The sequence below is a fragment of the Pipra filicauda genome, unplaced genomic scaffold (genome assembly GCF_003945595.2).
Source record: "Pipra filicauda isolate LSUMZ 115617 unplaced genomic scaffold, ASM394559v2 scaffold120_size2142806_pilon, whole genome shotgun sequence".
NCBI lineage: Eukaryota > Metazoa > Chordata > Aves > Passeriformes > Pipridae > Pipra > Pipra filicauda.
Window position 1 is genome coordinate 1433505 of NW_024103663.1, and position 20296 is coordinate 1453800.

The following is a 20296-nucleotide window of genomic DNA, read 5'->3' on the forward strand; positions in this document are numbered from 1 at the left end:
TGCCGGGAGGGCAGCATGGAGACCCACGAGCTGTTCCGCCGCCTGGGCGCCGGGGCCCGCTTCGACCTGCGGCGCTTCGGGGGCGACGCGCGGCGCTTCGGGGTGAGGGGGCACCGCGGGGAGGCCGCGGGGGGCTCGGGGAACGGCCCCTGCGCGGTTCCGCCTTCGGAGCGCCTGCACATGGAGGCTCAGCCTCGTCCCGCTTCTCCCGCAGGTGGTCAGGGAGAACCGCGGCAGCGTCTCCCTGGAGAGCCTCGACTTCTTCGGGAACAAAGAGGGAGCCCCTCGGGGGTCTGCCGAGGAGGGCTGGGGGCTCGCGGGGGCTGGAGAGGAGGGGAAGCAGCAGAAGGATGGAGCAGGGAAAAACGATGGAGAGGCGGCGGGAAAGAGGAAAAGAACGGCAGAAAGCAGTGAGGGGAAAAGAAAAAAGAAAAAGACGAGAGGTATTTTTATGCATACACGTGTATCCCGGGCAGAATCATCACGGAGTCCCGGAATGGTTTGGGTCGGAAGGGACCTTAAAGCCCATCCATGCCACCCCTCTGCCACGGGCAGGGACACCTTCCACCATCCCAGGCTGCTCCAAGCCCCGTCCAACCTGGCCTTGGACACTTGCAGGGATGGGGCAGCCACAGCTTCTCTGGGCAACCTGTGCCAGGGCCTCCCCACCCTCCCAGGGAAGGATTCCTTCCCAATATCCCATCTAAACCTACATTCCTTCAGCTTAGAGCCATTTCCTCGTGTCCTGTCACTGAAGGAGTTTATATTTCTTCCTTGTTTCAGTTTATTTTAATTCTGCAGGTCCTGTAGATCATTTTACCAGAGTAAAAAATGCTTCTGGGTTCTTTGGCTGGTCTGGGTCAGAGCAGGTCAAATAACTGGGCCAAGATTCAGTGCTGACACACGGGGATGTGGTTGCCATCCTTTTGGAGTCTTCGTTAATTTTACTGAGAATGAGAGAAAACAGGGTTTGAGATGTTCTTTGTCTCCAAATAACTTTTGTCTGGATTTTACTAATGGAAATTTCAATTTGTTTGGAACTTGCAGGAGCAGCATCAATGCCAGAGCTGTCAGAAAACAATGGAATAAAGTGGATGTCCTCTCTGGAAGCAAAACTTGAAGAGACAAAAGACAAAAAACCTACTGCAGAGAAGCTTGAACGTTTGAGGAGAGAAAAGGTGGGAGCAGGGAATTCTGATGTAGAAACAGATTCCTGGGGTTCTGTGGCTGTTTTATCTGGAAACTGAGGTTTATTTACTCAGTTAATTTATTTATTCATTTCCTCTTGGGAGGAGGGTGACTGAGTGTGGGGTAAAGAACCAGAAGGTGAATCCAGATTTAGTTTTATGGTGTCAAGGAAAAAAGAAAGAGTTTGTCTTTTGTCTTTTAGATAAATCGCTTCAGGAATCAGCAGAGGATCAACATTCAGGGAACAGATCTCCCTGACCCGATTGCCACCTTTGACCAGCTTCAGGAGGAGTACAAGGTGCACCCTAAAATCATGGAGAACATCCAGGCTGCAGGGTTCCATGTCCCCACTCCAATCCAGATGCAGGCGATTCCCGTCATGCTGCACGTAAGTTCTCTGGGACTGTGCTTTGTTTCAGGGATTCTGGCAAAATTTGGGATCGTGGCAGTGTCTGGGGCAGGTTTAGAGAGAAATCAACTGCATCAGAGTTCAGAACTTAGCCATTGCAGTAGTCCTGGAATGTGCATTTCCCGAGGTATTTTGGGTCAGTTTGCACCGTTGGTATTTCTGGGAATGTGATTTTTGTTCCTTTTTTTTTACCCTAGTGAAATACAACCCCCTTGTTTTTCTTACAGGGTCGGGAGCTTCTGGCTTCAGCTCCTACTGGGTCTGGAAAAACACTAGCATTTTGTATCCCTCTCTTAACACATCTGAAACAACCCAGGAACAAAGGATTCAGGGCTGTGATCATATCACCGACCCGAGAACTTGCCAGCCAGGTGTGTGTTGAGGGGAAAGGTCTTGTCAAATTGATGTACTTCAAAGTTTTCACTCAGAATCAGTAAAATAGCAGCTTAGTAAATATTTTTTTTTCCTTTATTACCCTCAGATATCAGAAAGAAGATAATTTAAATGTTTCTTTTAAGTCCTTTGACTTCTGTGGAGTAGGTACATATCTACTATCTGAGTCTAATCTAAATGATTAGATTAGAGGCTCGAGATTCTTTGATCATATTTTAAACTGCCCAATGCTCAGGTGCTCTTAAAACCTCCTTTCCTACTTGAGATTGCTATGAGAGGTTTATCTGTTTGTCCCAAACACAGAATTTCAAGGAATAGCTTTATATTGAAGTTGTGTTATTAAAATGAAATAAAAAGGACAACATTGGGCAGTTTTTATTCAAATGGCAGAGGGGACTTTTAGGAGCTACATATTGTAGTGAGACCTGTGAGAACTTTGAAGGGAATAATGCATGTTAGGGAGCTGCATTTTATTATGCTAAGAAAACCAGAGAGGTTTCTCTTAACACTGAAATCAGGGTGATGTTTGAAGCTGTATCTTCAGGATTAGGTTGCCCAGAGAAGCTGTGGCTGCCCCATCCCTGGAAGTGTCCAAGGCCAGGTTGGACAGGGCTTGGAGCAACCTGGGCTAGTGGAAGGTGTCCCTGCCCATGGTCTCGATTATCTTTAGGATCTCCTTCAACACAAACCATTCCATGATTCTGTGATTTTTTGGTTAGAAAAGCTCTTCAGCTCAGTTTGAAAATCCAGCCTCTGCTGCCTTTTCAGACCCACCGGGAGCTGGTGAAGCTGGCAGAGGGCACAGGCTTCAGGATACACATGATCCACAAGGCAGCTGAAGCAGCCAAGAAGTTTGGGCCCAAGTCTTCCAAGAAATTTGGTAACTGTTTCAATGACTGAAGTGCTTCTAAAAATGTCAAAAATGTCACTGACCTTTCTCTTTGGGCTGTGTGGCTTTAAGGAGATGGTTAGTGACACTCAAGGCGTGTGATCTGTTGTGCAATGCTCTGAGAATGGCAGGGGAGAAATGGGAAGTGAGCCTGACCTGGACTCTGTTAAACTGTACCTCTGGCAGATTGGAACTGGTGTTTCTCAGGGCCCTGTGAGACTGGTTTATTTGGTGTCTTTTTCAACATTTTGCATTTTTTTCTTTTCTTTTCATAGATATTCTGGTTACTACTCCCAACAGACTCATTTATTTGCTGAAAGAAGATCCTCCAGCAATAGACTTGAGCAGGTAGGGAGAGTCTGTCCCAAATCTGGCTTTGCCACTCAGAAGTGGTGGCTGTACTGAAAAGCAAACCTCCCTGTTCCTAGTGTGGAGTGGCTGGTGGTGGACGAGTCGGACAAGCTGTTTGAGGACGGGAAGTCGGGATTCCGGGACCAACTGGCCTCCATCTTCCTGGGATGTACCTCCCACCTGGTGAGGAGGGCCCTGTTCAGTGCCACCTTCGCCCACGACGTGGAGGAGTGGTGCAAGCTCAACCTGGACAGCGTTGTCCTCGTGTCTGTTGGGGCAAGGTGGGTGTGCAGGTGGACTTGGACTTCCTCCAGTTCTTTTTTATTTCCTGGGAAATTTTTCTTTGTGTCGTCAGCCTGCTCGGTTTCATGGATGTTGTTAGTCACAGTACTGCAGGTTTTGTGTCTCCAGAAAAGAATTGTGTGGGCACATAGATCTTTCTCACATGCTGAATGAGTTGTTCTTTTCCTTTTGCCAATTGCTTTATCATCAAATAAATGTTAATCTTAGGAGCGTGCACTGGTGAAATAATTTTGTTGTGCAGCATTTCTCATTCACCAGGTAATATTTTACGGATTTTGTATATATTAATATGTAAAATATGTATTTATTTATATATATATATATATATAAACACTAATGGGAGCACATTTCTGTTGGATTTCTGATTTCAGAAACTCTGCAGCAGAGACAGTAGAACAAGAGCTGTTGTTTGTTGGATCTGAGACAGGAAAGCTAACAGCAATGAGAGAGCTTGTTAAAAAGGTATTTGGAGAGACTGAGCACGTTCTGCTTCCTGCTGAACTGAGCTGTGTGCTCTGTCAGAAACTCCTAATTTCCCAGCTCAAAGACTTCTCTGGCACGTGTTAAACCATTGGCCAAATCTGCGTCTCAGTTTCTGCAAGGAAAAAGGACTTTTGAACTTGAGATAAACTTACTCTTTTGCAGGGTTTTGCTCCTCCAGTCCTTGTTTTTGTACAGTCTATTGAGAGGGCTAAAGAGCTTTTCCACGAGCTCGTTTATGAAGGCATCAATGTGGATGTCATCCATGCAGACAAGACTCAGCAACAGGTAGGAGGATTTAATTACTTTTCAAAAAATGCTTTAGAAAGAAAGGTAAAAGCAAGACTGTTGCAAAGTGACTCCAGGTAACTTTGGCAGCAAATTCCTGCAGTTTTTTGTTTAGAGGTTTAGTTTTATTCCTTAACATCATGATGACTTTGAGGAGACAAGTTCACCTCCTTTTTTAAATTGCTAATTGGGTTATTTATTGTTTCCAAATATCTTTTCTGTTCTTTTCCTAGAGGGATAAGGTAGTGCACAGTTTCAGAGCTGGGAAGATCTGGGTGCTCATCTGCTCGGCCTTGCTGGCTCGAGGGATTGACTTCAAAGGAGTGAATATGGTCATCAATTATGACTTGCCAACGAGTGCAGTGGAATACATCCACAGGATAGGTGAGGGATTGCTCACAAACCATCTCTTTTTTCCTGTTTCCCAGATCTTTAATGTAGATGCTCTTGTGCATGAGCAAAACTCACAAAACCAAACCTCTGTGCTGCAGCACAAATTTCTGCATTGCTTGAGCAATTTGTTTCTGGGCTCAACTTTCAATAAAATTGCATTACTTTTTGTCACTCTTCTATGAACCTTAAATATTTAGATGTTTTAGACATACCTGTGCTTTCAATAGGAAGAATCCTTGGGGATTGAGTGCTTGGTATATGAACATCTGCTCAGTATATGAACACGCATCAGGAGGCTGGATGATGAGAGGAATAGAGGGAGATTAATTTAAAGTAAAATCTTGCAACATTTGTGTTTGCCAGGTCGTACTGGAAGAGCAGGGCACAGAGGAAAAGCAGTCACTTTCTTTACAGAAGATGATAAACCTTTATTACGAAGGTAAATTGGAAACATGATACAGCAGAGGTGGTTTGTGTGGTGTGGTTGTGTCTGGTCCCACACACCTCAGTGTACTTCAGACTCACTTGTGTCTTTATTTCTTGCTTCAAAAAAAAACCCCAACAAAACAAAAGACCCAACAACAAAACAGCCAGTTGTCAGGGTTGCTGTTTTCCACAGAACATCCTTATCACTTGTCCAAGCACTGGAGCTGATCTCTTCCCTCCTCTCCTTTCCAGTATAGCCAACGTTATCCAGCGAGCTGGCTGTCCTGTGCCAGACTACATAAAACACTTGCCCAAACTGCAAAGGTATGTTCTTTGAGTAGTTCACCAGTTTTTTAATTAGTGCTCCTTAGTAGCTTTTAATAGTTTCTAAAACTAGAAACATATATATATATAAGACTTAAATTAAAATAAAGTTTTTGTGAATGTCTTTGAGACGATGTAGCTGAACTAATCTTGGTGTAAACAACACTGAAAATATTTTCACACCCATAAATCCTTTTCAGCCAGGAAGAGGTTTTCATTATCTGTTTTATTTAGTTTGGATAATTTTTGCCCTTTAAAGTAATTTAATCCTTCTTCACTAAATGTTGTTCTCAGCAAACAAAAGAAGAAATTCATTAAGAAACCTTTGACAAGAGAATCCATTTGTACAACCCCAAAGTGCTTCTTGAAAAAAGGCAAAAGAAAAATGTAAGTACTTTTTTCTCAAGAGGAGGTAAGAGATGCTGTTTATCCAGAAAAGGCCCAGAAAATTCCTCCAGAATAACAGATAACTTGTTTGGATGAACAGTCGTAGTGATGAAGTTTTAGTGTCAATATCTGTCTACTGAAAATTGGATTTATTACCCACTTAGGAGTGTTGCTGATGAAGGATTTATGTTCAGCTGCACAAACACAATAAAAACCGCTGTGATATACTTCATTTATTATGTTCAGGTGTCATGGTCTCTGATGTGTTTTTTTGTAGGAAAACTACGAAGGAAAATATTAAGGAAAAGAAGAAAGTTAAAGAAGACAAACAGGGCAGTAAATTACAGACTGTTTCAGAAAGCTGAATTCAGACTGGTGAGTAGGGGCTGACACTTCTGTCTGTGCTGGAACAGAAGAATGAAGATGACAGCAATGGTGAAGAGAGAAAAGTATTTCTTGTGTTTCCTTCTGGGTGAGGATGGAGGTTTACATGCAAGAAAGTCTCTACTGCAATGCCAGGGGAGGATTCCTGGATGCTTCTTATAGAAGCTGAAGCGTGTGCTCGTGCAGTGCATGCCTTGTGTTTCTGACAATAGTTCAAAAATAGCATCACTTTGTGTTACTCGCACACAGTTGTGTATTGCTCCTTGGAAATACTGTCAGTTCTGTGTTCAGATCGCCCCTAATATGTTTGTTAGACTTCCAGAAGATTCAGAGGCAGGAAGCACACAGTGTTTACTGTCAGGTTTGATAAATGCAGCTGTCAGAGACTTCCCTGGGCACTTCAGGAAAGCCAAACCAAACCCACTTCAAAGTAAAACCTTGCTGTTCCTACTTTTTTCTCCTGTAAAATCATTTTGAAATAACTAATACTCCACGTCTGTAAACTCCGGTACTTTTGTACTGTTTCATAATTGAGCCTCAAGCCAGAATAAACAGGGTCATAAGATAATACAGAGATTTGCTTGTCTATACAGCCCCAATGGGACAAGGCTGCAGGCAAGAAGGCCCAACTCAGCTGTTTTCTATGTCTTCATCTGCTCCGCGTGTTCTCAGTCCACTTTGGTCGTGTCAGAATCACAAAATTGTTTGGGTTGGAAGGGACCTTAAAGCCCATCCAGTTCCACCCCCTGCCATGGGCAGGGACACCTTCCACCAGCCCAGGTTGCTCCAAGCCCCGTCCAACCTGGCCTTGGACACTTCCAGGGATAGGGCAGCCACAGCTTCTCTGGGCAGCCTGTGCCAGGGCCTCACCACCCTCACAGGGAAGGATTTCTTCCCAATAACCCTTCTCTGCCCTCTGTCAGTGTGAATCCATTCCCCCTTGCTCTTGTAACAAGCCCCCCTCTCAGCCTGGGGGACGCCTCCTCCTTGTCCTCTCTTTTTTTTAATCTACCTTTTCACGGAAAAGCGGGTGGTTTGGCTGCAGGAAACCGGCGTTCCTGAGGGGAACCCGGGGCCCCTCATCCCCTCCAGACCATCGCCGGGGGCCGCCTGGGGGCGAGTTCCCGTGTAACCGAGGTCCTGCGGGGCTGAGGAACCGAGGGGCTGTGGGACTGAGGGGCTGTGGATCGGAGGCACTGAGGGCTGTGGAACTCAGGGGCTGTGGAGCCGAGGGGCTGAGGAGCCGAGGAGCCGAGGCACTGAGGGCTGTGGGGCGGAGGGGCTGTGGATCAGAAGCACTGAGGGCTGTGGGACGGAGGGGCTGTGGATCAGAGGCCCTGGGGGCTGTGGGACGGAGGGTCCGGGCCCGTGGGCGGTGCTTGTCCGGGCCGGCCCCGGAAGCCGCCGCCGCCGCTCCGGTGACAGACGGCGGGGCCGAGCGCGAAGATGGCGCTGCGGCCCGGGCCCGGCGCGGGGGGCGCCGGCGGGGCGGGCGGCGGAGCGGCCGGGGCCGCCAGGTCGGTGGTGACGGGGGGTGCGAGTGAGGGGCTGTGGAGAGGAGGGGATGAGGGGACACAGAGATGGCGGGAGCTGGGGGGCGATGAGAGGGTAGAGGTGAGGGGGGGACGGCCGGGGTGGGGGGCTCGGGGTGCGGGGGGATATGGGGGCACGGGGCTCACGGCCCAGGGCGGTGTGGGGGGGGGCCCGGGTCTCAGGTGAGGTACGTGGGGTCTCTGCTGAGGTTTGTGAGGTCCTGGGCGGGGCGTGGGGCCCCAGGAGGGGTATGTGAGATCCTGGGTGGAGAGTGGTGGTCTCAAGTGGAATACGTGGGCTCCTGGGTGGGGCATATGGGGTCTCAGGTGCGGTATATGGAGTCATAGGTGGAGTGTGCAGGTCCCAGGAGGGGAGTGTGGGGTCCTGGGTGGGATGTAGGGGTCCCAGGTGTGGTGTGGGGAGTGCAGCCACGTTGGCTCTACATTTTGCTGACATTTATTAACATTTTGAGGACCCACTTGGTCGTTCAGCGTGTCCATGCTGGAGCAGGTGCACCCTAATTGCCATCAGGCTCCGCAGCCACAATCTCAGATATTGGGGCAGGAAGGGATTTGGGGGTTCCCCCGGTGGTGGGTGGGTGGATGGGCATCAGCAGGGACAGACGTTTTCATTGTCACCGGGAAGGCCTGTGGGATGGTGCCTCAGTCAGGAGTTCCCTTGTCCCCTCCATCCCACAAAGGGCACCTCGGCAGGAGGAAGGGCTGAGGAGAAAGAACCAGTGTCAAAAGAGATGTCGTCGTGTCTTTGGAAAGGTTAGGAAGCTGGATTTCACCACCTTTGCAGACTTAGTAATTTTTTTTTAATGTAGGTTCTTGCATGCTATTTATCTCTTGTCCTACTTCTAGGGAGGCTGAGGAAATTCTGCATTTGACAGTTAAGTTCATTGAGTTGTCTTGGATATGTGAAGCCCATGGTTTTGTCTGTGTTATTGGGAATGTGAGGAGGGGAGGTCTGCTCTGGGGTGACCTTCATCCATAGGCACAGGTCTGGGGTGTCCCCGTCACCTGTCTGAGCCGGGCTGATGCTCTGCTTTGGGAAGGACCATCCAAGGGTCTGGAATACTGGGGAAGAGAAAAGCTGAGGTGTATGCACCTGCCTGTGTGTGCTGTGGGAAGGATGGGAGGCTGTCTCATGGGGCTTGTTTCCCCACAAATAAATCTGAAGTAATTCTTGCAAGGAGATGAACCTCTTACAGCCACATTGCCTGCTCAGTATTCTTGTAGTAAAATAACAAAAATGTTGTCAGTGGAATATAGGTTCTGCAAAATAAAAGGATTTTAAAAATCATTGTTTCCATTGTTAGTATTTTGGTTTATTTGAGGATGAAGTCTGGAGGTAGAGAAAAAGTTCTGTTCCCTGTCTGTGTGGGTTCCTTCAATTTTTGTGCATTTCTGCCACTCAAAAATACTCTGACAGTCTGTGTTGTGTTGATGGAGTTGTGCTGCTTGGGAATTAAGGGGTTTTAAAAATCCACTTGTAGATGGGAAAATGTTCTGTGTGGTTTGGACCTGTTGTAGTGAAATTTGAGTACAGAAAAGGAGTTGCTTCTCCCCACACTCCTGCGTTTGGTCTGAAGCTGTTGGTGGTTTGGTTTGGGATTTTTTGTGGGTTTTAAGCTCCATATTTAAAATACTCATCTAATAGGAGTTTACAGGTTTATATTACTACTTTAAGAGGTCTGTTGTAGGGTGATGGCTTTGTTTTCCTTCTGTTTATTACATTTGTGCAAGGTATCACATCGAGTCCTCACTCCCAAGTCAGGCTCAGGACGGAGCCTTCGCTGGCTCCCTCAGCGATGAGAACCAGCCACTTTACCTGGTGGCTCTGGGCACTTTTGCATCTCCAAAGAGGAGTTCATTAATACATTCCTGTTGCTTGGATGGGGTTTAATGGACCTGCAGGTGTGGCTGGTGTTGGCAGTTGCACAGCCGAATCCTGGAGTGAGATCCATGCTGGATCCCAGCAGCAGGTACAGAGCTGTGCTGCTGGAGCTTGCTTTGCTACTTTGAACTAGCTCCTCTTCCACTGCCCTCTAATTAGCTGAGGACTTTTTTGTTGATTGTTTTTTTTTTTTTTTTTTTTTCAACAGAGACTTATAAATAAACCAGGAGCTCTGTGGAAAGGGATAAATATTTAATAGTTTGGCCTTTATTTGCTCCAGCAAGCAGTGGTACCTTGCTAGGCTTGTTCAGTTTACATTAGGTTTGCTGATTTGGAAGAATTCTTGTTGACCAGGTTCTCCAGCAAGAAGGGAAAACCTTAATTCCCCAACAAGAAGGGAAAACCTGAAGCTTAGAACGCTTCTTCATACTTGTGAGCTTTTCAAAAATGACTTCTAATATTTCATCATTCTGACTAAACTAAGAATGGTGTAGTTTAAGGTGCCTAAAATTGCAGATCTGTCTTATGACAGAAGCTCTGCACATCTCAGCTTGTTTATGGGGCTGTATTGCCAAGGAGGACACTGAACACAGACAAAATCCAACCCCTTCACCAACTCCAGCCTCTGAGTGGAGAGAACAGCCCCCAGGTTCAGTGATGGGGTTTTCAGCTGTTTGTCTTCGTGCTGTTGACGTTGTGTGCCAAGCAGGGGATTACAGTGACCACTGGTCAGTGGAACAGACCTTGGGTGTGGTGTGGACTGAGCCCTGCTCGTGTTTGGGGCTGAGGTAACCTGAGTCTACCTGGTGCTTCAGGGGGAGAACCCCAAAATGGTGGGGGTTGAGGATGGCAGGACTGGACCCATTGGAAAGCACAGGTGTGTGTTAGTTGTGGAAGGAGAAATCAGCACATGGTGGTCAGGGCTGAAGAAGCAGCTTCAGGATGAAGAAGATCCTGGTAAGAGGACGAAGTGAAGAGTGAATGGGTTGTCTTGGTGACCGTGTGACCTGCTGTCTGTACAGTGGGGAGGTGCAATCTGCTCCTGGATAAATGCATAATTAAAATTCCCTATTTTATCTTAGTGCTCATATTACACAGGTCTTTTATATTTATAAACCAGGTTGGCTTTCAGAACTTCTGCAGCCATTTCTCATGGCATTTTCTTCTGTACTCTTAGGCAGTTCCTTTCACATCCACCCTCAGAACTGAACATTGAATATCTATAAGTGTGTTTCTTTTCCATGGTACTTTGAAGTAATAACTGCCTGGGACACTGAGTGAGGTTCTTGTTTGGGAAATTGCTGCTGACGTGGGTTTCTGCAAGTTGCTTGCAAATGAGAATTTTAAACCAGATCTTTTTGCTGTTTGGCAGCTGTTTTGAAAGCGAGGGATAGCAGTTTCCATTAGGATTTCAGTTGAAATCTTAATGGTTCTTCCTCCAGGTGCACTTGACCCTTGATATGTGAATGAGTATTTTCTCCAAGGTGCTATTTTTGTTGTAATTAGCTAACTGAGAAAATAGAAACTCCAGTATGTTGTGATACTTGGTGTAAAGGTAGAAGTAATGGGTTCCATGGGTGGTTTCTCTCCTGAAAACTATTCCCAGGCAGCTGAGAACTGTTGTCTGGTGCAGTCAGTGGTCCTGCTGAGTCAGACTCTTGCAAGGGGAGATGCTTATTCATCCTGCCTTAGCCTACACCAGCAAACTGACCTGTTCCCAACCTGCGTGGGCGCCGAAACTCCTGGGGGGGATGTTGATGAGTCAAAGCCCTTCCTGCTGGGTGGATAAGATCTGTTCTTCCTGGCTTCCCAGCCTGTGGCAGCACTGACGGTGCTGGTGGGACCCTCCAGAGCTTTGGGGGATCCCAGGGAGGGAGGACTTCTGCCCTGTGGAGGGGTTGGTTCTGTGAGACCTGCAGGAGCAGGGCAAAGTGCTGGCCAGACCTTGGGAGGCTCCTGGTGATGGTGCTGACGTGCAAATCGAGGTGGATTTTCAATCATTTATATTTGCACTAAAATGACACTTTAACATGCTCTTGTTTTCCTCCCCCAGCTTCATGTTTCCTGTGGCAGGTGGTTTGGGCCCCCCTCAAGGTAGGTATCAACTTCACATTTTGGGCACAGCGTTTTTACTTTGTTTAGATACATCTAACAGCTTAAACCAGTTCTGCAGGGATACTCAGAAGTGTGATTATTAATTGAACTCCTGGTCAATCCCAGCTGTTTTTCCCCTTGAATTCAGCTCTGGTAAGCTGACTGTCTGTTGATAAAACTTCCTGTGTGTCATCAGAATCTAGATTAAAGGTCTGGGAAAATTACACCTCCCCTCTTAACCTGAATTTGCCTTTAAGATTTTTTTATGTTATTTTGAGCGTGGTATTTCACCTCTTTCTGCTCCATCTCCCAGCTGTGTATACCCATATTGTGTGGGTGTTGCAAGACCTGGTAAATATTTACAAAGCACAGCAAGACCCTGGGACAAGAGTCACAACCTGTGTGGAAAGTATTAATACAATAGGGGAGCCTCAGCCTTAAATTACCTTTGTTCTCATTCCTGATGCACTCTGTTTGTTTAATTAGCGGAAAATACGGAGAGAACTTGTGGGGAAGACAGAGAGTTTTCATATAAAATTCTCAGGGACTGATTTATGGATTATTCCTGCCTGTGTCACTCCCTCCTGGAGTGGTTTTGCGTGTGATGTTCAGTTGTGCACAGTTATAATTATCTCATGGTGTGCTGGTAACAAATGTGTGTTGTCTCCCAAGACAGGAAAATACTGAACCATAATCCACTAGGTTTTATTCAGTGAATTAATGTATGCCAGCTTGATTTGTCAGATTTTGCAGAAAGTTAGCTTTTACTGACAGATATTGTTACCATTCTAATATATGTGGTGGACTAATTAACCTACAGTGGACTAATTAACCTGCAGACAAGTTATCCAGCCGGGTCAGAGCATGAAGTTGCCTTGTGCAAGGGTGACTTTATTTCCCAAGATTTATCTTCAGAAGCTGCCGGTTTGTAAATTTTCCCTTTCAAGAGAAATGGGAATTATCAGCACCAGTCAACCTGGTTAATTAAATCTCGTTAATTGGAAGTGACCCTTCCAAAAATCACATGGGAAGAAGCCCACGGAGAATCCTTAGGATGGTGGGAGAATTCATCAGCTTAGTTACTGTGAAAGCCCTGTAATATTTTTCTCTGCAGACTGACCAGTATCTAAACTAAGGAAATTCTCTGGCTACCTGCAGTTTGGTAAATTTTATTCTTTTTATTTTTAAGCAGTCCAGCAAGACTCAGAGTTTTTTCCTTTCCTTTGCTGGTCCAGTAAACAAAAAAACCCCCAAACATATTAGGGAGGCAGGGAAGGGGGGGAAAGCTTTAACACTGACTGGACTCTCACCTTGTTTAATGTTTCATTACAGGGATGATTCCTATGCAACAGCAAGGATTTCCAATGGTTCCTGTCATGCAGACCAATATGCCAGGGATGATGGGAATGAATTATGGTTCTCAGATGCCTCCTGGACCCATGACCATGCAGGTGCCTGGCAATGAAATGTGGACTGAAATCAGTCACAGACTGGTTTGAGCTGGAAGGGACCCTAAAGATCATCCTGTTTTCCCCCCTGCCATGGGCAGGGACACCTTCCACTAGCCCAGGTCGCTCCAACCCTGTCCAACCTGACCTTGGACACTTCGTGGATGGGGCAGCCACAGCTTCTCTGGGCAACCTGTGCCAGAGCCTCACCACCCTCACAGGGAAGAATGTGTTCCTATTATCCCATTTAAACCTACTCTCTGTCAATTTAAGGCCATTCCCCCTTGTCCTGTCACCACATGCCCTTGTGAAAAGTCCCTCTCCAAAAAAAATGGGATGCCTTGGTGCTTGGCTGAGGGGTGGCAGCTGATGCCAGGGTCCTCTCCCAGCTGCAGTGGGGGTAAAGGTTGGAACTTGGCTGGAAACTGAAGCCTGGGTGTTAGTGTGTCATGGGACATCCTATTCTGTAGTATTCCCTTTGAATGTATTTCTGACAAGTTAGAGATTTCTCCAGGTTTCCTTGGGATCTGTGCAGAGAGTGGGGGAGTTTGGCACACATTACTCACTGTTGTAGAGTGGAGAGAGATGAGGGTGTAGTGCAAGGACAGCATCATAGTATTTAAGGTAACTGGGAGGTTTTAGCCCACTCAAAGATGTCAGAATCTGAACTTTGATGTCAGTGTATGTGTTGTGACACCCAAGTGTGATCAGAGAAGCCTGGTCTGAGCAGGGAAGGAAACAAAAGCATCAGCAATGTGTTGAAAAGCTCCCAGATGCCACCTACACCCAGGTGGGGTTAGTAATGGTAGGGAATTGTTCAGTAACCAGTATTCAAACCTCCCACAGTGGATCTCTCCTGTCTTTTTAATTTTCTTTCGTGCTTTTTCCTCTCATCTCTGGTTTGATGGTGCTGTGTCATGTAGTGTTTTACATGAGACCTTTCTGAGCTGCTGAGGAGTGACTGTGTGCACAGTCTGATGGATCATGACCACTTCACTGAATTGTTTCACCCCTTTGTAACCCAAATGCTGGAGTTAATAGAATTAAATCTCCTGAGTGGAGGGGACAAATCATAATATTTTTAAGTACCTTGTTCTAGGGAGAAGGAATCTCTTCAATGTGCTCACGTGACTGGTTTTCCCATTTATCCAACTTCCTGTTTGTCTCATTCTTCTTTTTCCTTGAAGTAACTTTGTCTTTAGTGCTGCTGTTGCTAATTGAGGAATAAGAATGAAATATGAGCAGCTAATACTGGGTTTTCTCTCTTGAAATCCTTTGTTTTCTATTTAGTACCATATGTGCTTATGTACAAATTTGAGCTTTGCTGAAATTTAGTGTCTTGGCCTGGCTTTGTAGCCAAATTGCTATGTCACAAACTGAATTTATTGTGTTTTACCATCTTCTTGCACTCCCTTTCCACCCCCACCTGAAATTTATTACCTTATTTTTGTGAAATTTATAGTAGGAAGATGTTTTTATGAGAGCTGGTCTAAAAATAATAAACAACTTTTGTTTTCTCCTTACGTGTTCTGAAACCAAATACAAAACAAATGGTAAGAAAAGTAAATTATTTTCTTGCTTCTTCTATCTTAGGCAGCTTTGCTGCTCTAAATGTCCCAGAATATATTTCTCAGTGAATGTTTCTGATACAGTTTATTCAGGCAAGGTTCCTCTTGGCTCTTGTTGTATATTGTCTCCCTCCCTTGGTTCCCTGGATAATCTGTGTTTGGGAAGTGACTAGACCACGTTTTCAAGCATCCATGGTTGGTAGGAGTGTGCCCTCCAGCAGGCAATTTAAAAGTATTATGAAATCGCTTGGAACAGGAAACAAAAGTCCCAGGAAAACCCCGAAGTGTGGTACAGAATGATGTAGGATGGCTGCAGCCTTCCTGCTCTGGGCGTAGGGTGTATGGATTTGAAGTCCTGATTTTTGGCCGTCCTGTCTTCCCAAATCCTTTAAGGGCTGTAAGTCCTTATGGAGAGGAAGAGTGCCATCTACTGAGGGACCAGTGCCTGGTTCAGGGCAGCTGCTCCGTGCTCAGACTCTGCTCAGCTTTGACTCTTCTTTGTGCTCTGAATTTCACGTGCTCGGCCCAGTTTGCAGTTTCCCAGGGTGGAATTGCCAGGGGTTTGGCTTTTTCTTTTAAAAACCCCAAAATCCTGGATTTGGAAAAAAAAATCCACTGAGGTTGTATTCCTCCTGTTGTTGCAGGGTGGGATGCCCTTGGGGCCGATGCCAGCGGCTGGAATGCCATACATGGGACAGGCATCTTTCCTGGGAATGCGCCCAGCTGCCCCCCAGTACACCCCTGACATGCAGAAGCAGTTTGCAGAGGAACAGCAGTAAGTGGCACTTTACTGACTCTTGGGAAATCTGTCTTGTTTAAGGGGAGGATGTAGTTTCTCTGGAGCAGTGTCCATGTAGAGCTGTAGGATATTGTTGAATATTCCATTGCCTTTGAACTCTGTAGTGGTTGTCCAGCTCTGAGAAGAAGTAGGGACATGTGCACCAAGGCACGTGAATTTGAGACAGAAGAAATGGAGAAATCAGGCAGAAACTTGCCATGGAAATTGTCATAAAAATCATTTTCAGATTTTTAAAAAAAAATCGTTCTCCTTCAGGAAGAGGTTTGAGCACCAGCAGAAATTCTTAGAAGAAGAAAGAAAACGGCGGCAGTTTGAAGAGCAGAAACAAAAGCTGAGACTCCTGAGCAGTGTGAAACCCAAGGTATGTCCTGATAATAACTGCAATGTTACCCTGTACAGGATTTTTTTTAATGGCTTTTAATGGGATGGTCTCTTTCAACAAGCAAATGAGTGGGGAACTTACATGAGACACCAGATTACATTTTGAAAAGCATCTGGAGGAGTCAGTCCTTTACACACTCTTGGTGTAATGGAAACAAAGTCTGGTGTTGAAAATGAAATCAGCTTTTGGAAAATTAAACCAACCTGGTGTGTAGCATTTGAGAACAGATTGAGTTTCTAAAAAAGAGAATGTTTGGTTATGTGCTTGTTAACTTTGTCCAAAGTTTTGGTCTCTTGCAATGAGCCTGAAGGTTCTTACCTGAAAAAATACAGGCAACTGATTAAGGTTTATATTGTTCTTGTGCATAAAGCTTTGTCTAGAGACTCAGAAACACTGTGGTGGTGTAGTCTGTAAAATAAATGCCTTCTAAATCTGGGAGTTAGTGTTGTTATGCTTCAGGAGGGTGGTGCTGGAAAAGAAGGGCTTAATCTAACAGCAAGTATTGCTAATTCCAGTACAGAAGAAATGGGGTTTTGAAATCAAACTGAGCAGTTCTGTGAATTTTTCAAAATGTTTTCTGTGGTGTTTCAGACAGGTGAAAAAAGCAGAGATGATGCCTTGGAAGCCATTAAAGGAAATTTAGATGGTTTTTCTAGAGACGCTAAAATGCACCCAACACCAGCAGCACATCCAAAAAAGCCAGGTTTGTAATTTTCCTCATCTTCCAACTGAAAATAAAACTCCAGCGTTTGAAATCCTCGGCAGGGGGAACTAATTCCAAAAAGTGTTTTTATTCGGTGGTACAAAGTGAGTGGATTAACTGTTTTGTAAAATCAAGTGCCATTCTAGTAACTGTTGCCTTGTTCAGGGCATGAGGGTGAAATATTAGATATCAGCCTTTATTGAAAGACTCGAAATCTTTAAAAGAAAGCTTAACGTGCTTTGCTTAATGTGAAACATCGAGGAAATTGATAATGCATTCTTTTCTAGTCCAAGCATTAATTAATGCTTTGCAGAGAGCTTTTGAAGATGAGAAGTGCTGTTTAAGTGCTAAGAATGATCAAAACACGAGTGGGACGTCACAGCTGACTGGGGTGTCGTTGGGCATGGTCAGGCCAAGCCTCTCTTCTCAGTAATTACACTTTGAACAATTGCTACCAAAGATTTCTTAAGGGCTGTAGTATATATTTTTCAGTGTCTAGGCTGAAACAAGGCTTATCTGCACAAGCTTTTTCCTCTGTAAAACCTTTATCTCTGCTGTGGATTCACTCTTTGATAATTTTGAAGTTACAGGTGGTTTCTGACAACTTCCCCTTGTCTGTAGATTTGCCTGTCCTACACCAGTTTTGTTAAAATTGGGTAACACTGGAAGGGATCAAGCAGAAAATTGTCTACATGAGCAGACATTTCTTTTGTATCTTATGATATATTACCAAGTTTCTGTGGATAAAACATTCCTTTGAGGGAGAATGTCCCCCTGTGCAGACCCCATTATGTCCAGTTTGAAATATTACCTCTGTATTTGTTTTAACCCTGTCTGTTTAAAACAAAGAATACTCTCACAGCCAGTGTTAAGAACCAAGTTTCAAAACATTCATATCCTAAAAGCCTGGGAGAGAAGATGCGTGGTTGGAAGTGGCTGCTGAGCGTTACCTTGTGTTTGTTACGCAGACAGTAACAACCTTCACATCTCTCACAAAACTCATCCAGCACTGTTTCCCCTCACCCCTTTGGTGTGTCTTCCCAGTGTTTGCCACTTTTACCACCTTCCCACCCACAAAGCTTTTTCCTCATCACTTTGCATTGTGTGTTCATTCCATTTGCAGATCATCCCACACCATCCCATCCCGCTGTATCTGTTTCCCATTCTGCTTTTCCCGATGATGAAGAATTTAGTGACTTTATACAAGGGCCTGTTGAAATCCCCAAACTGGTGCCTCAACCTACCTCTCAGCCTTTCCAGCCTTTCCATCCTGCCACTGAGGCTGGGCAGCTGCTTTCAGAAAAGGCTATGCTCCAACCTCTCCCTCCAGCCCAGACTCCAGTGTTATCCACCCTGCATGGTACAACTGGGCAGGTTCCTTATTTTCCAACCTCTGCATCTTCACCCAGTATCCATAAAACAGGTAACTCAAAAGTATCTTTTTTTTACATGTCACCTTCTGAGCTACACAGAGTCTTTACATATTTTGTTGGGATTTTCTTTAGCCTTTCTGGAAGAAGTAATATGTAGGCAATTAAGTAGAAACCTGCTGATCCATGGGAAAAGATGATTTCAGTCCCCTTCTTCCTTCCCTTGGAGCTGTGCTGTAAAAGCAAGTCACACGTAGATCCAAATACTTGTAAATATACAGATGCCTGATCTTAGGTGAATTAAATCTTGTGTTCTAGCATCTTCCTTAAGTCTGTGTGGTAGGAAAAGACACAGTGGAGATGGTGGTAGAAAAAATGACTGTTATACTACTGCGGAGCACTTGTGTGCTTCCTCCCTTGGAGGCTGAAGGGATGTCGGTGAGATGAACATGAAGAATTTTGGAGATGTAAGTAGGTATTGGGCACTTCTGCTACTGATTATGCAACAGTAATCCTACTGTGGGAAATAGTTTGATGTCTTCCTTCTCCTTGTTGCTTTTTTTTTTGTTGAATTTGTTGTGTGTGTGGTAAGTAAGGGGCAGAAGAGAGTGGTGCCGTTGGTCTGAGCTGGGACAAACATGCATCTCTAACCCATCAGTGGTGCCAAAAGTGCTTTTCCTTTGAAAAGTGTGGAATTGCAGTCTGGGTGGTTAATAACAAAATATAAATAATCCCTCCTGCTGTTTATTCAGGCTCTTCCTTGGAGGAGAAAGTCTTAGCTAATGGCTCAAATGAATCTGAACAGGAGCAAACCAAACCTAAAACATCCGAAGTTGGGCACAAAGCCTCGGCTGCAAGCCAAGCTCGTCCCAGTCTAACCAGCAGTGACTGGGATGTTGTAGGTGGACAGGAAACTGGTCCCACTGCTGCAGAGGTGCACAAGGCTTCAGAACAAAACAGAGCAGTTGAAGAGTGTGGTGAGCAATGGAAACATTTGACGGAATTTCAATCTAATGAGACGCCGCTTGCTCGCTAACGCTCAGCTCACTAATTCCAAGGCCAGCCCTGTGTAATTTTGCTCTGAATACCTGCTTGAATAATGTGGCAGTGCCTCCTGCTCCTTGCTCAAAGGGTAACTGCCAGTTTTGCTCTGAACTTTCTCCACGTGAGTTTATTGCTCTAATCACCTTTAACACGTTTGTTTAATCAGGTTTGCTGCTTTAAAATATTCTGTCCTTCCTTGGGTCAATAAAAAGATGTGCTCTCTAAAGATTGTGATTTTTTAAGTGTTTAAGGAAGTTTATTACAAAAGTTGGTCGATGTCATGGTGGGTTTTAATCTTTTGACCTTGAGGGGTTAAGGTCTTTTTAGGTTAAAACTCTTAGCTAGTTAATACTTGTTTCCCAGACAATTTGCTGCTCATACCTATTATGCCTGAAACTGTCTGGCCTTTAGGGATGAAAATTTAAAAGCAGGACTAGATGAAAACTAGAATAGTTCCCAGTTGTTGAGGATGAGCTCAAGTAGTTTGTGAGGAAAAAGCATTTATTCTGCATTATCATGTAACTACAAATAACACTCCTGTCACCTGGGTGTCATCAGGGTTTTGAGTAGGGCTTTCCTACCTGTCAGCTAAATAGGCCTGAGAATTCCTTGTCACTTAATCATTAGGGGGCTGAATTTTATCAGAGAGATTCAGGTATGAGAAGCAAGAGTTGGTAGGATGCAGAAGAGTATGGAAGAGGGGTTAAAGCTGAAGAATAATGACACCTGAGGAGGTGGCAAATTTATTTTACTTGTCTGGTGAAATGGAAGGAATTGCTTATATTAAAATGTGCTTGGAGTTGTGGGATGATTAGAAATTAGACTGCAGTCAGGAAGGAATCCACGTGGAAGATGAGGAGATGCAAAGGCACTGGGAAAGACAACAAAATCTGAAATTATTCTGATTTTTGTCAGAGCACCATCCAAGATGAGCATAAAATCTGCTGAGGGAGACTGAGGTGAAGAGTCCACAGAGTGGAGAAGGAAATAAGCAATTTTCAGGGAGTGAAGTGTGGCAGATGATGTTATGAAAGCCTGTAGTAGTGAAGGGGGATGTGATGTCCTCTGGAGCTGAAGACTAGGAGCAAAGGATCCGTGGAATACGATCTCGCTGAGGTTCAGTCTGAGAGGCTGTTTGTGGATTTCCTGGGTGAGGATGTTCTGGTGGAACATTGTGGTTCTCATGGTAGGTATGGATTTATTTATTCCACAAATAGCCCTAATAGCAGGTAGTTGAT

The 20296-nt window shown here is 45.1% G+C and overlaps 2 protein-coding genes across 8 annotated transcripts in view; both read left to right on the plus strand.

Annotated features, from left to right (window-relative positions):
* Positions 1-6783, plus strand: DDX52 (DExD-box helicase 52). Its single transcript, XM_027751566.2, has 15 exons — positions 1-102; positions 215-443; positions 1048-1178; positions 1391-1576; positions 1825-1968; positions 2759-2870; positions 3155-3227; positions 3308-3511; positions 3905-3995; positions 4179-4301; positions 4535-4685; positions 5058-5133; positions 5373-5444; positions 5739-5831; positions 6109-6783. The coding sequence occupies exons 1-15, from the start codon at positions 16-18 to the stop codon at positions 6194-6196; spliced, it is 1860 nt and encodes a 619-aa protein (XP_027607367.2). The 5' UTR covers positions 1-15; the 3' UTR covers positions 6197-6783.
* An 863-nt stretch (positions 6784-7646) lies between these two features.
* The window catches only part of SYNRG (synergin gamma), a 40293-nt gene continuing 27643 nt past the window's right edge, over positions 7647-20296 (plus strand). For 3 of the 7 annotated variants that reach the window (XM_039387285.1, XM_039387277.1, XM_039387278.1), the window contains exons 1-8: positions 7647-7732; positions 11704-11744; positions 13077-13195; positions 15405-15535; positions 15815-15920; positions 16533-16644; positions 17768-18067; positions 18767-18991. In XM_039387285.1, the coding sequence (XP_039243219.1) occupies positions 7662-7732; positions 11704-11744; positions 13077-13195; positions 15405-15535; positions 15815-15920; positions 16533-16644; positions 17768-18067; positions 18767-18991 (1105 nt within the window). In that variant the 5' untranslated portion in view covers positions 7647-7661. Of the gene's footprint in view, positions 7733-8504; positions 8522-11703; positions 11745-13076; positions 13196-15404; positions 15536-15814; positions 15921-16532; positions 16645-17767; positions 18068-18766; positions 18992-20296 lie in introns of those variants that run through there. The other 4 variants (XM_039387292.1, XM_039387295.1, XM_039387297.1 and 1 more) reach the window with 4 other exon arrangements.

Excerpts from the sequence above, each read along its gene's own strand:
- DDX52 (XM_027751566.2), top strand. The coding sequence starts at position 16 with ATGGAGACCCACGAGCTGTTCCGCCGCCTGGGCGCCGGGGCCCGCTTC. Across the intron at positions 103-214 it reads GCGACGCGCGGCGCTTCGGG|GTGGTCAGGGAGAACCGCGG; the intron begins GTGAGGGGGCAC and ends CTTCTCCCGCAG. Across the intron at positions 2,871-3,154 it reads CAAGTCTTCCAAGAAATTTG|ATATTCTGGTTACTACTCCC; the intron begins GTAACTGTTTCA and ends TTCTTTTCATAG.